Source organism: Epinephelus fuscoguttatus, linkage group LG7, assembly GCF_011397635.1.
Source record: "Epinephelus fuscoguttatus linkage group LG7, E.fuscoguttatus.final_Chr_v1".
In the NCBI taxonomy this organism is placed as follows: Eukaryota; Metazoa; Chordata; class Actinopteri; order Perciformes; family Serranidae; genus Epinephelus; species Epinephelus fuscoguttatus.
In genome coordinates, this window is record NC_064758.1 from 28,494,641 (window position 1) to 28,509,365 (window position 14,725).

The 14,725-nt window shown below is 40.7% G+C and overlaps 1 protein-coding gene across 2 annotated transcripts in view; it reads left to right on the top strand.

The window, feature by feature from the left end:
- nkain4 (sodium/potassium transporting ATPase interacting 4) overlaps positions 1-14,725 on the top strand; it is a 60,882-nt gene that overhangs the window by 9,347 nt on the left and 36,810 nt on the right. For both annotated transcript variants that reach the window (XM_049580083.1, XM_049580082.1), the window contains exon 2: positions 13,092-13,229. In XM_049580083.1, coding sequence (XP_049436040.1) covers positions 13,092-13,229 — 138 coding nt within the window. The remainder of the gene's footprint in view (positions 1-13,091; positions 13,230-14,725) is intronic.

Genomic DNA, 14,725 nt, shown 5'->3' on the forward strand with positions numbered 1-14,725 from the left:
AGGTGTTTGGGTTTTATCCATGGCTGTATTCTTGTCCTGCTTTTCTTCAGTCATCTCCTCAGAGAAATCAAAGTATCTGTGTGTGTGTGTGTGTGTGTGTGTGTGTGTGTGTGTGTGTGTGTGTGTGTGTGTGTGTGTGTGTGTGTGTGTGTTGCAGTCTGCTGTCTCATCTCTCATTTTCCACATGACACCCACACAACAAACAAGGAATTTGGAGCCACAAGAAAAGGAGACAAAACCTCACAAGTGACATTAATCCCCTGGGTTGAGGCTGAAATCAAAACAGGCAGTGCTGCTGCATTCCTCTTCAAGTTGATGCAGCAAAGTCTAAATTAGCCTCTAATAATCCGCACATTGCTGCCACCTTTGCAGATAAACTTAAAAGAAATGTTGGCTGACGGCAAAGTGGAGGAAGAGAGATAAAGGGAGGCAGTGAGACTGAGCGAGATAAGCGTTTTACAAGAGATACCAGCAATGTGAGGAAGGATGTTCGCTGTCACTGTGCACGAATTTGGGTCATATCTCAGTGAACCTTGAAGTCAGCTTGTTGATTTTTGCGCTAAAATCCCTAAAATGCTGTCTAGTCAGTTTTGTACCGGCTGTGGTTATTGAGGAAGTGAGCATGAAAGCAGTTTAGACGTGGCACAGGTTAACCGTTAAGAATGTCATGTTTCTTCTAGCAGAAGATTAGCTATGATGCAAACAAGACTTAATGTTCCCTTTGTTGGAATTCATGGAATGTTCTTTCACACATGAAGCCATTATCCTCTCTGAGCTCCATCCTCTGATCAGCACTGTTAACACGGGCAACTTTCAATCACAGCCTGATGTAGTAATAGGCAGTGGCAAGTCATATTTACTTTATATATACGAGCACATGTAAATACGCAATTGTATCTAGGGGATTATTTAAATTTCATATAATCTCTTATTTTATTTTTAAATGAAATGGATGGTGTAACGACTGTGTACGGCTAGATGCTATAATGTACTGACTAAAAATATGAAGCTGCTTTCTGCTTCGCTGTCACAATCTGTTATAGCGTTATTGCTCGCCTCTCATCAAGCATTTTGGTACTTGAAAGGCTTTTTTCACAGCAGACTTGTTGTAGGAAAAGCACAGGTGTTACTAATAACATTAACGATTGCTCTGTTCTGTTCAAGTGTCCCAGTAAAATGTGACAGGGAATGAACATGAACTACACAAGGACCCTGAAACTGATGCAACTGATTAGAATTAAATTCTTTTCCTTCAGTATTATGTCAAAATGTCCTTCGAAAAAGGCTCAGGGCTTTTTTTTGTTTGTTATTTAGTGATACGAGTCAAAGTAAAATCAACTTGTTTTCTTTCTCTCTGCAATTACGAACATGTAATTTTTAACAATGTACTGAGTAGTTAGAAGGTTTATTCATTAAGTTGGCATTCAAATGTCTATTCCCCCTGTTTAAAGCTGGAGTTTCTGCACAGTTTCAGATAAAGATTAGGCTACACTAATATTCCAGTCCAAAAATCAAAATCCATCTAAAGAGATGGATGTAATCATTTCCAAAATGCACAACAAATTTTTGTGTCTGAGTCAAAGTAAAATCAACTTGTTTTCTTTCTCTCTGCAATTACGAACATGTAATCTTTAACAATGTACTGAGTAGTTAGAAGGTTTATTCATTAAGTTGGCATTCGAATGTCTATTCCCCCTGTTTAAAGCTGTCATGTCATAAAATATGACACCAGACATTCAAAGCTTCATTTGTTTCAACATAAAAAACCTTAAGAAGTCCTAGAGTGGCAATATGCTTAACGGACAGCAGTCAGCACAAATACATACAGTACATTATACACAACACAGTGTAAGAGCCATATCTCCTACACTGTCAGCGTGAGTCATGGAAAAAGAAAAAAAGAAAACGCAATGACATGACATCCAGGACTTAATTTTGTTTATAAAAACAGCTGATGGAACAAAGGACAAGCTTTATCTATTCGTAAACCTTATAGAAGGTTTGAATGTTAAAGCTTCTGTACAGCCCTAATCACATGTAATGTACACCTACAAGATTGTCTAGAGTGCATGAAAATGTTTTAAAGTAAAGGAAATAAATGGGGAAAAAGCAGAGTAAAAGTAAAGGAGATGAGATGTGAGATGAGGAAGCCGGGTAGCAGATGGAGAGACAGAAAGGAGGACAGAGTGAGAGTGGGACGACTTTAACCGCTAACAAGGTCAGTCGACAGACCAGACAGGGCAACGACTCTCTCAATTGGTCTGAACATGGACTGTATACAGAGAAGAGAGAGCTTCATTCAACAGAACTGATAAAGCTCCAACCAGCCGAACTCAGCTGCCCTCAACTGTATTGAAGTGAACTGAAAATGATTGCCCAGTCCAGAAGATGCATATAGCTTAATCTTAAAGTGAGCAACAGTAACAGAGAGAAAATTACAACACAAAACAAAACTGAAAAGTTTGAAGTAGTTTGCCAGTGTCCAGAGGGAGGCTCAGCTCAAAGCACTGGCTTTTATCATGTGTCTTTTACTGGGACGGATTTGTGTGTTGTGTGTTCCCAATAGCACTTAGAGATTAGCATGTTATTAGCACTAAGCGGGCTGGAAGTTTAACATATTTCATCTTAAATAGAGAGCTCTTTGATTCGTAGGCTCTCGATAGCCACTTTGCAAAAACCAGAGCTGCATTGAGCACTTCAGTTAGGGTCTGTTTAGTACCACTACCTAAAACAAGCGGTACTTAGTGAAGTTCAAAGGGGCCGGCTGCTGTGTGCTTCACTGTGCAGACCATATTTCAAACAGTGAAGAAGAAAGTGGCTTATGAAGGCACCCTACCTCTTAATCCCTGTCTCAGCTTTGCTAGACCAGGCACCACCAAGGGCTATCTATCTATCCAACCCTTCATGTACCCAATGAAAGCCACACACACACACCCCATCACACACATGCTGAGATTGGCACCATTAGTTACACAAGGACCAGGCAGGCACCAGAGCATAATGACTTTACCCAGGCGAGAGGTGAAAAATTGGATTGGAGAAAGTTTTTGAGAAGTACTTTACTGCCTGCTGGGAGTCACAGGGTAAAGACAAGCCAGGGCAAAGCATGGCACATTTAAAAAAAACCTGCCAGCCTCTGATTCATGGTTTGTCTGTGTGACTGTCTTTCTCCTAATTTAGCTTTGGAATAGAACAGTTGTTTTGATGTCTCTCTGGATAGTAGTTACTTGAATAACACCAGTTCTTTGAGTATGTGTACAGCCCTCAAACGGCTTGCCCTATTATTTAATCCAGTGGTTCTCAATCTTTTTCGTGTCAAGGACCCCTACATTTTGGTTTTGGTTGTTAGATATGATTGAAACCACAATTCCATAATTGTGAACAACATTTGAGGAGATAACCGTGTAGGAAGTGAAACCTATGATCAAAGTAGTTGCTCTTATGACTGTAAAAAAAAAAAAAGACATAGCTACCGTGATGTCACCCAGTGGTTTGTGGACTCCCATTTCGAAGCCTCAAGTTCAATATTTTGGCCATTACTATCTTGGTTTGTCACCATATTTGGGCAAGAGGTGGTGCTGTAAAGGAGTGAGGGGTGGATCTGACTGAGAAGCTGAGGACACTATTGGCAGACAGCCTGTCACTCAAAACGGCCTGTTCTTATTATTATCTAATTTTGAACAATGTTCCTGTGCTGCTCTTGTATCACGCTGGAAAAGGGGTTAAAATCAGTGTGTCTGCCCTGGATGTCATCTTTTCATCACTGCTGATCAGAGGTAATCGGAACTGGAGCCGATAAATACCCATGACTACTGCAGTGTCATTTGTCACGAGAATGAGAGCCGATTGAAACCTTTCCCATTAAATACAAAAGCCAGATGTTAGTGGATGTTAGTGGGGTTTTTTGTACAGTGGGAAAGGGGCTCATGTGGTGGTAGCATGCTGTGTAAAATGTTGCTGAGACCGATGTTCTGTCCCCTTTGTACTCAGAAAGCCAAGAGCAATGACGCAGCTGGATATTATAAAGTTTTTGGCTGGTGCCTCCCTAAAATTGAAGCTATATGTACTTGTCTTCATAGGTTTAAAATTTTGGATCCGATCTGAAAATATTAGTTAATATGCTTCAAAGACTAATTTATAGAAACAATTAAAAGTATTTTTACCTTTTGCATAACAATGAAACATTCTGCAGCCAACGGGTAGATAGATATAGAAAATATAATCATTTTGTAAACAATTTAAAATCAAATACCCCCCAAAAAGTTGTATTTAATAGCATGAATCTTTTACATGAGCCAGTAAAAAAGGCTTCCTGAGATATTTGCTCGTGCAGATTATTATCATGTTCCACGTGTTCAGAACTGATACTGAGAACACACTGATCCATTCGGGTCCACTCACGTATTAGACCCAGGAGCCATGGCAGTAAAACAAGACCCTCACTGACCTGATTAGAGTATAATTTGGATCCTGTCTGACTCTGACCTCAGGTCAGGTCTCAGTTCCAAGAGCGAGTGAACCCGTGAAGACCTCTAATATTTCTTCATTTTTTTACCAGTTCATCCAGAGGATGAATCTCTCCTCCTCTGTTCCTCCTCTCTTTGCTTTATCTGGATTCTTTCTTAAGCCCTGAAGAGGTATATTTATCAAGTTAATTACAAGAAGAATGCAAAGCAGAGAGTAAAAAAATTTTAAAAGATTTTGTGTAGCAGCGATGTTTTTCTGATTTTCTATCCTGTTAACCATCTGCCGACCCCTCAGACTTTTGTTGTGTTCCCTGGGGGGATCTCAACAGCCAACTTGGGAACTACTGATTTACAGTGCTACATAAGCACTCACAGAAGCAGAGTTACTGCGAGGTAATTTCCATATTTGTGAGGGAAATCAAAACAACAATTCTGTGTCAAAACTATATGAAGAGAAAGACCGTAAAAGAGCCACGCCATTAATCATGAGTCTGGCTGGCTTTTTATAATGTGCCTTGCTTTGCCCTTGCAGTCACTCCCAGTGACTCTCAGCAGGCGGTAAAGTATGTTTGCCAGTTAGAGTGCGAAACACACATGAAACAGATCTGGTAATTTGGTTATTCGATGCAAATTGCCCCTCTGAATCTTATCTTTTATCAGGTTCGGCCTCACTGGCTAATGCCTGCTTGTATGTGTAAATAAAAACTACCCATTAGCGAATCCATTGAGATAAAAAACAGGAGATAACATGGTGGTAGTCATCATTCACTCTAATTCACCCCTCACATCTTCTGCCTGACTGTGTGAGTCAGAGTTATATGCTTGAACATAAAGGTGACTGACTCATGCAGCCTGAAGTCATACAGAAAGGATACACACACAGACACACGCACATACACACGCAGACCTCCTTTAAAGCCACAGATCCTGATGACACATTCTGTAACATGTTATCAGAGGACACTTCACAGAGGACATGCACAGAAAGAGAAACACTGATGTGATTTATACTATCTGGAGGCTAAGGTGGAGAGCTGTGAAAATGAGAGGGTCACCAGTCGACTCCGTCCTTTTGCTCTGGGGGAGTGTCATCAGGTTCTAACACCTCAGCGGAAGTGTGTCCTACCAAGCCATATCACTAACTTGTGACAAACACAGTTGAGTTATTCATCATAAACAACTGTCAGAGCCACCCTGACACATGTTTTGGTCTCTACTTGAAATCCCGGTTTGATGCTTACGCAAAGCAAACTGTTTTTCATGCATTTCAGCCACTTATCTTGAGCACACATGCACATCTTAATTAGCTATCAAATGATGCGGATCAAACATGTTTTCCCTCTCAGACACGTTCACTCTGATCCTCTCATCGCTCTTTTATGTGTGGCTCGCTTCCCACGGCATGTTAAAAAAGGTGGCGATGATTGAAATGTTTTGGGACTTTGATGTTCTCACTTTGGGTGTTGAGGAAAGGAGGGATTAAAGTGTAAAGCTGCGTCCATTTGTGTGTTCTTCACTTATCAGCCAGTAGAAACTCAGAGGAGTATACACAAGCTAACATCATCTGACAGAAGCAGCAGGATTGAGGTCTACGATCCTTGTCAGTAATCTGGTATCATGTGACTGAAGGAGGGAATAATTGATGGTTTCAGAGAGCTAGGAATAGAGAGATAAAAAAAAAATGTGAAAAGAGCAAACAGACGATGGGCAGTAGTGGAGGTGAGAGAGGGGCTTGTTGCATCCTGCTGTCGTACCGACCCCCTAATTGCTCAGTATTTATGGTAGGATGAGTGGTATATGTGGGCAACAAGCTTCTCCACATATACACACCCAAAACCAAAATACACACTAAGAGATTCCGTCACCCTAGAGGGAGTCATTTGCGCTCGCAGGAGGTCGGTGGGAGGCTTTTACGGGCCGTTATGTAGCTGGCTCACTATTACTGGAAGAGCTTTGTTATCTTTTGATCAAATTCTACCCCACTCTCCAGTAACCTGCTTCCTATGAATTGTGGGCTAATTGTGCCATATGGGTTTGTGTGATGTGTGTGCGTGTGTGTGTGCGGGCAGAGGCCTTTCTATACTTGATTGATTGTTGTCATCTCAGCGTATTATTGAGTTAGCAGCGAACGTGATAGGCTTACTACAGCATCTCAGAGGAGCATACACATACGTACACGCATGTCCCTCATGCCTATACACTTCTTTAATTCAATGAGTGGTGGAAATATTTCAGGGAAAGGGTCCATGGCCACGTGTAATGAATAAATAAAGGGATCTAAAGTATGTGCGTTGGATGGATGAAGGTTTATGCTAATTAGCATGACCGTGGCCCTGTACTGGGGCAGTAGTCCACGTAGGAATGCATGTGTGCAGAGGGCATGGTGTGTGCTTCTGTGAATGTTTGAATAAAAATGAGCAGCGTATGTTTGACAAAAAGAGGGAATGAAACATATTTTAAGGCCCAGACACACCAAACCAATATCAAAGAACTAGTGGTGAAGAAGGCCGACTGTTGCGTTGACTCATGTTGCCTGTGTCTCGGCCAAAAAGTTGCACTTGAACACATCGCAAAGATTACAACCAATAGCCAACTAGCATGTACGTTCTGCGCCTGCTTGAGACGAAATGACTCTCCATACCAGCAGGCTGTGGTAGTCTGTATTTGTCTAAAAAGGAAAGCGGAAAACCAACAGGACTTATTCAAAATGCTAGTTAGCACATTTACAACAAAAACCAGTGTTGAAAGAATAAAGGATATTTAACGTGCGTTAGCGAACAATAACATGAACATTTACAGTTTCTGCTAAAGAGCTCAGTGGCTAAAAAAAATCTTACCTAATATAATAAGTTTGTTTCAGTCTCACATCCTCTTGACTTAAATCATTTGGTTACTTTCCTCACTTTCATTTCTCCTTTCTCCTGAGTTGAACTGCCAATCACATTGATAGGCTCTGCCCTCTCTTAATATGCTGAATCAGTCAAAAAACAGAAGACAAGGGCCAACTAGTGTCCATGGTGTGGGACTCACCACAAAAATTAGGACGACAAACACTCACCGACGTCCCGACATTGACCGTCAGCTTGGTTCGTCAGGGCCATAACAGTTAATATAAATACTTAAATCAAATTTTATTTTGCTGATGAGTTGAATTAAAGGTGTAAGTAATCTTCTCCACAAATTAAGATGTCTGTATTCTTTTAGGCTTTTCATTATTGCAATGAGAAATAGAAATGGTACCAAGTATACCCAGATAAAACCCAGAGGCTATTTGCATTCATCCAGCCAAATAGAATAAAAGCTGTTTAACAGATTTTGCAGAGCCTGGATCTTTTCTTTTTTCCACCAGGATTACCAGGGGACATTCTGAGAGCTCAGCTGCACCATCTTCTATATGAAAAGATAAAATGCATCCTATCTTCTGTCTGATATTGTGTGCTGGGAACCACAATTTGACAAACATTGACTTAAAAAACAAACTCAGCTCAAATATACAGACACTTAATCAGATTTTCAAGAAACATAAATGACACATAACTATATCAATACACAAACATATGTAAGAGAAATAGAAAATAAATTAAAAAGACAATTACAAATCACCAGTGTCCAATTTCACCCCAAGAAACAGTCAACATGAAGCGAGGCATGCAAGACTTCCATCATGCAGAGGAGCATATTAGTCATCTAAAATTTACTCAGCTTACCCATTATACTTTTTAAGTGTTAAAGATTATTAATATTAGGACCTCATATTTTTTAAATATTTTTTCTTTTCCCTAGGTAAATAGCTTTTTATTTCTAAGGATATACATGTAGACCGTTCTTTTTTTCCCCACTCATCTTTTTTATTGATTTGTCCACAGAAAACAGTACATTCTCACGTAGAAACAGATCCCATCTAATCCATCATAACATTTCCAAATTCTTTGTTCAGCCACATCTGCTGTATTTTCTCTTTGAAAGTCCTCAGTCAACGAATATTGAAACCAAAACTCCAGTAACATGTTTCAAGTAAAGGTAAAAACTGGTTAGGTCTGAGTTCCTAAACAACCCACTTTTCCTCTCCTCCAGGATGTCACAAATAAGGGTATATAGAAATCAAGCACAGGTTTTAATAATTAAAATGAATTGGCATGGTTGTGTTTTACCTTGTTCTTTGGTTTGTATTTTCTTTCCTCCCTTTTCTTCATTGCTTTTTGGAGTTGTTTCCCGGAAAATCTGAAGGATTTTCAGCAGAAAATACTTGACTTTTAACACATCTGAGAACATAACAAATAAACAAGCCCAAGTTGTTCCTAGACAGCGTTATTGTCTATATTGTTGTCTTTTTGTTTTATAGTTTAATCATTTTTCCCAGTCTTTTTCAAATTCTACTTCAATCATCCGTATCCTGTATGTAAGATTCTCCATTAATTGAATATCGCCTATGATGGTCAGCCATTGTTTTGTGTTTTGGAGCGTCCGTCTTCATCCAGTTCTTTGTAATAGCTTTCTCTCCAGCAGCAAGTAGACCGTTCTTTTAACCATTTATGCACATGCTTTGTCTTTTCAAATATTTCCACAATAGTCTAATAGTCTTTTCTTACTTATGTTCTGTTGTTTTGGATAACAACTGAATAGAAAAGCTTTGACTCCATATTTGTATTTGTACTGATAAACTCTCTTTCATCATATATTTCTGCGTATTACTTTTAATTATGTTACAGACATTGTTGCACACAGTAAAGTGTGGGTTCAAGGGTTTTGATAAAGCATACTGGCACTTTTAGGCTTCTTTTATCATTTGCGTTTCTTTGAACTGTTGCAGCTTTTGGTTTGTAGTTGTCCTTATGTCAGGGTTGCAGATGGTAGCCTACCTAATGAATAATGTCTTCCTCTAATCAGCTGAAAATGTGCTAATTAGTATCATTGATCAGGTGTAAAATTGCCTTTCTCACACATTTGTCCTTTGAATTCAGTCGGATCGGGACACGAGATTTGATTCTCATTAACATTACGCCTCATGTCGTGTGTCTTCATATAATGCTACCTCTGATGTTTGTCCAGGCGTACGTCCAAAAAGCCAAAGCTGATTTATAACTCCACAAGTTCGTCAGTTCATAAGGGTCAATCCTGTGAGTTCCCCAACATATTTAACAGCACCTCATCTTTGCTGATGTCCTCCCGCACAAGTTTTATTGAGCTCTCTTACCATGACCCAGAGCTGACCAGAAGATGTATGACTCTTTTGACTTTATTCATTTTCCTCAGCCCCTCTATCCTGGGGATATAGAGAGGTTATTAGGAGGGAGGGAGCTCAGTCGTTCTACGTAGGCATATGTCATTTGTGATTTTCTTTGCATTTTCTCTCATCTTGCCATTTATCTGTTTTCGTGCCATCTCTTTTTTTTTCTTCAAAACATTCTCCCCATCCATCACAATTTTGTTTCTCAGGCATCATTCGTTCTCTTTTTTTTCTCCTCCTTCATTAGAGCAGAGGCTTTATCTGCAGCTCGCTGAGTTATTCCTTGACTTTGGTATGATAATGCTCGTTGCAGGTCGCAGTTCACTCACCGCGACCTCTGCCGCTTCACACCCTGTCTGTGGAGTTATTGCCCTCGCCCTCTGTGCGAAGGCGTGTTCATTTTTAATTATCACTCAGCATTTGATCATCTCCCTCCCCTGCCTGTCACAATGTCTCATCAGGTTGCTGGTAACATTTCCATTACATTAGGAAGAGCAGCCACGGCTGTGTATCGAGTGTGTGATGCATATGTGTGTTTGCGTGAATGTGCTCGATGGTGCGTTCCTATCATTGTGGCAGAGACGAGATTCCTCCCTCCCTCATCCATCTTCAAGCGCTTGGCTGGAAATGACATGTCGACACACAAGGAAACACATCGTTGCCCAAGACGCACAAACACACACGCACTCGCGCGCACACACACAGGGAATAGAATTGGATTGACGATGGAATTCTAATTAAATGGTTCACACACACCCCTCCCTGTACTTCTCCCCCAAATGGCATGCTAATTGAGTTGATGCAAATAGGGACTCACAGTCTTAAAGCTTCACATTGCTTTGTTTGTTTTGGTTTTTTTTTTTGTTGTTGTACAAAATGTTGCACACAAAGAGCTCAGGTAGAGAGATCAAGAATGAAAAAAAGAACATAATAAATAAATCAATGGCTATGTTTTATGTCCAAAATATTCCGGTTTTTGCCCTTATTCCAAGGAAAAAAAAACAATATTCCTACTAAGCTGTTTACATGGTTAATGAAAATGAATATTCCACTAACAATCTCGTGTTCATGTAGCGGTGCATACTCTGAGTAATGTCATTTATCACGTCAAAATATGGAAAAGTGGAAAATTTTTTCAACGTTTTCGACCAGTGGCAGACTTGTTGGTCCATACCAAAACAGCCTCTTTCTTTCATTGCTTCAATGACCTTATTGAAAAGGTTGGTGTTGAGATATTTGTGCAGATCCAAAAAACCTGTTAATATCCAAGTGTTCTGTAATGTTTTTAAAGAAGATGCGTGTCTCCTTCAGACCAAAAATGTAGGCTTTTCTTTTGTTCATACATCTCTACATATAAGACACTGGCCCAGAACAGACAGGAGTGGAGATCCTTTGTTGCTGCCTTACATGCCAGCCGGCATAAAGGGCAGTAAGAAAAAAAGAAGAAGAACACATCTCTACATCAGCATTGCAAGTAGGGCTCAGCGATATGGACAAAAATTAATCTCTCTGTATCTACAGGCTGACTGGCGATACATGCTATATATCTCGGTATTTTCTACGAAATGGGCCACATGTTTTCAGTTGCAAGCCAAAGCCACATTTGAGTTGTCACAAGCACTTTTATAAAACAGACTGTTATCAAAATAAAATGCAAAGAAAGGGATGTTTTCCTGTTTGAAAATATGCAGCTGCACAATATATAAATGAAAAATGACATAAAATAAATAGCACCTACATTTTTACACATAGCACTGGAGCTACAGAGGTTTAAAGGTTTGCAGCACAGGACACAAAACTATAACATGAGTATAAAAGTATCAAGTAGGTCTAAATCCATTGCTGGAAAATCATTTAGATATTTTCATGTATTAAGGCTGTTAATCTTATTTATGCGTAGAACATCAATAGAGAGGCCGAGGGAGGGAAGCAGCGAGAGACTCTTTGTCTGCGTTACATACATCTTGTATATGAAATGTCTGTGTTGTCCCTGAGTTTTTAAAACAGAGTAGCAGCACTGTGTCTCTCTTAGTGTTGATGGAGAACCTGTGAGTAAATGAGTGGGGTGGAGATGTCCAGAGAGTGAAAGGAGAGATGCACCATGGTATGCTTTATGTAATGCAACTTGAGGTAGAAAGTGATTTCTGGCACAACTTCACCGATTCACAAGGTGCATGGAGAGTGAGGAAACACTGAAGAATGTCAAAAGAGCTCCAGCAACACTTGTGGTATGGAAAGGCTTGTGGCCTTCATCAGGGTTGACCCTGACACAGGGCCACAAGCCGAAATGCGTCGGTCAATAAAGTTTCTTTCCATACCACAAGTGTTGCTGGAGCTCTTTTGACATTCTGTAATGCAACTTGACCCTATATCGATATAAACAGTGTTATCTTGATTTATAGCTTGCTTGAAAATATATCGATGTATTGTACATAGTCGTTATATCACCTAGCCCTACTTGCAAGCTATTGGCGAGTTGGTTTGTGTACAGTATATCTATGTTAAAGCACAGACTTGATCACAAACAGGCAAGATACCGTTTGTTGCAAACTACAGTAGAAACCCAACTGAGACGCATATTCCTAACCTGCTGTATACATCAAAATAATGCCAGCATATCCCACGTTGGAAAATTCTTCATTTAGAATAAGGCCTAATTCAGAATATGCTATTTTCATGGCTATCAAATGCAGAATACTGTCATATTCGGAATAATATTGGAATTTTAATGTGCATGGAAATGTACTGAATGTAAAAAGAATTGGAAACAACTGTTGAAGTAAGAGAGGAGTGGAAAGGGTGAGCCTGCATTGGGAAAACTGTGGAATCTTTTCTGTCTTTTCATTGTGGAGGGTTTAACTGTGCTTAGGTATGTGCATCTACACATGTTGTTTGCGAGCACATATTTCAATAAGCACCTAAGCTCACTGCAGTGGTATTATTAAGGAAGGCCCCTCGCCTCCCATAAAGTTCCCAGAGCATTCTCAATCCTGGAGGCCATTGGCAAGAAGGTTGGAAATAGTAAGCGCCTCTTTAGCTCAGCAGGGGTTGAATCGATAAATCTGTCATTGTTTATTTTACAAAACTTCCAGGCTTCACCTCTGGCGCTCCCACAGTCGGAGGCTGAACACTCAAGCTGTTCATGTCTGCTCACTCGATGTAGGATTGTTGGCCAATTGCCGTGAGGTGAATAGATATTGTCCTCAATAAACCATGAGCAGTATATGACCAAGTTGTGTATGTGGCCATTTTTTTTCTAGAGGTTATTTCATGGACTGTGCGGCATTGGCAACCCGAAAACGACCCTTGCGGTTCACTGTCACAGCAGGAGAGGCAATTTGCTTCCAAAACATGTTAACCAGACCTGATCTCTTTCTTTCTTTTCTCTCGCCCTTTAGGTGTTGGCTTTAGAAAGACAGGTCTTTGACTTCCTGGGTTACCAATGGGCCCCTATTCTCGCCAACTTCTTCCACATCATCATTGTCATCCTTGGCCTCTTTGGCACCATCCAGTACCGGCCGCGCTACATTGTGGTGGTGAGTATGTATATCTAAAGAGTAGTAGCTCATGTTAAACACTGTATAGTCTGCCACATAATCCCATTCCTCACGGTTTTTGTTAAGCAGTGTCACTTCACTGTGCATTAGTCCTCTGCCTGCATTTGATTGGACGTGTTGTTGCCTTTCCTCTTTAATTGCGAAGTGTGCTGCACTCTCTTGAGCATTGTGCGACACCCTTAAATCACTCTAATCCCATGGTAATTAGGGCTAATTAAAGGAGGGGGTGGGTGTGTTGGGGGGTACTAAGGAGCTCATCAGATTTATACTCAGCGTCGAGTTTCTGGACAGAGAAGGTCATTCTTTGAAACACAGTGCAAAGCATGTGCTGCCTGTTATTTTACTCCTTTTGTTAGAGAGCGCCACTATGAAGCTCCATAAATGTGCTTTTATGCACTTCAGTTTATATTTTAAACTGTAACGTTCATCGCAGGCATTAAAAGCATATTTTCGGCAGCATTAGTGGGAGCACAGATGGTGATGTTAATGACAGGAAAAGAGATACGAGGAAAAGAGCGTAAATAAAGAGAGACGGGGGAGATGTAGAAGGATCAACGAGAGCCACACAGGAAAAGACAAAGAAACAGAGGAAGCGGGAATCGAAGGGAGGACAGGAAGGAGGGAAAGTGGAGCTATTGTCTCATGTCAAGTGGAAAATGGGAGAGAGCAAGCTAAGGGGTTTCATGATTCAACATGTATGTTTTTACCAAGGTGCTGCTCTTGCCCTCCGCTCTTCCTCTGACACCTCTGACATTTTAAGCACACGATTTACTGTGAGTCAGAGGATTTCACAACCGTCACAATGATGACTCTCTTTCTCTGTCAGTGAATACCACTCTGTGTCTGTCAACAGTTGGCTGTCTGACTGTACAATTTTATAAGTCGTGAACTTCATTCAGCCTCAGCAGTTAAAAAGCGTGTATCTCCTTCAGGGCTCAAATAAACCTGCTGAACTTACTGGCACCTTTAAAAAAACATTTACTTGTGTGTTAGGTTGAGTACCAAACTCTGTGCTCTTACGGGAACTGACCGCATTTTGTAGGTACTGCCGAGCACTGATTCACATCAAATCCATCTGTGCCAAATTTTGGTACCTGAGAGCGCCAGGTTTAGACAAGAGGTGGAAATGCCGCAAAGTCTGGAAGCCAGCCACGGAGCTCCAAGGCTGGGAACGAAGCTTCGCGGAGCCGGCGGGTTCAACTTTAGACAGGAGGCAGAAGCGCCCTGAAGCACAAAGAGCTCCACGGCCACTCCGTCAGCCAAAACTATTGTGGCAGCGCCAGTCTGCCGCAATAGTTTTGGCGTCTGGTCTATTTTCTTTTCTTTATTATTTTAATAATAGCTTAGTATCCCTGCTAGACAAGCAGACACACATGTACACACAAGCAGACAGAGACAGACGATTAACTCTATCTGTGATTAGAAACAGAGCACAGGAGCAGAATTGTTTATTAGGCTACCATGTCACCTCTGCA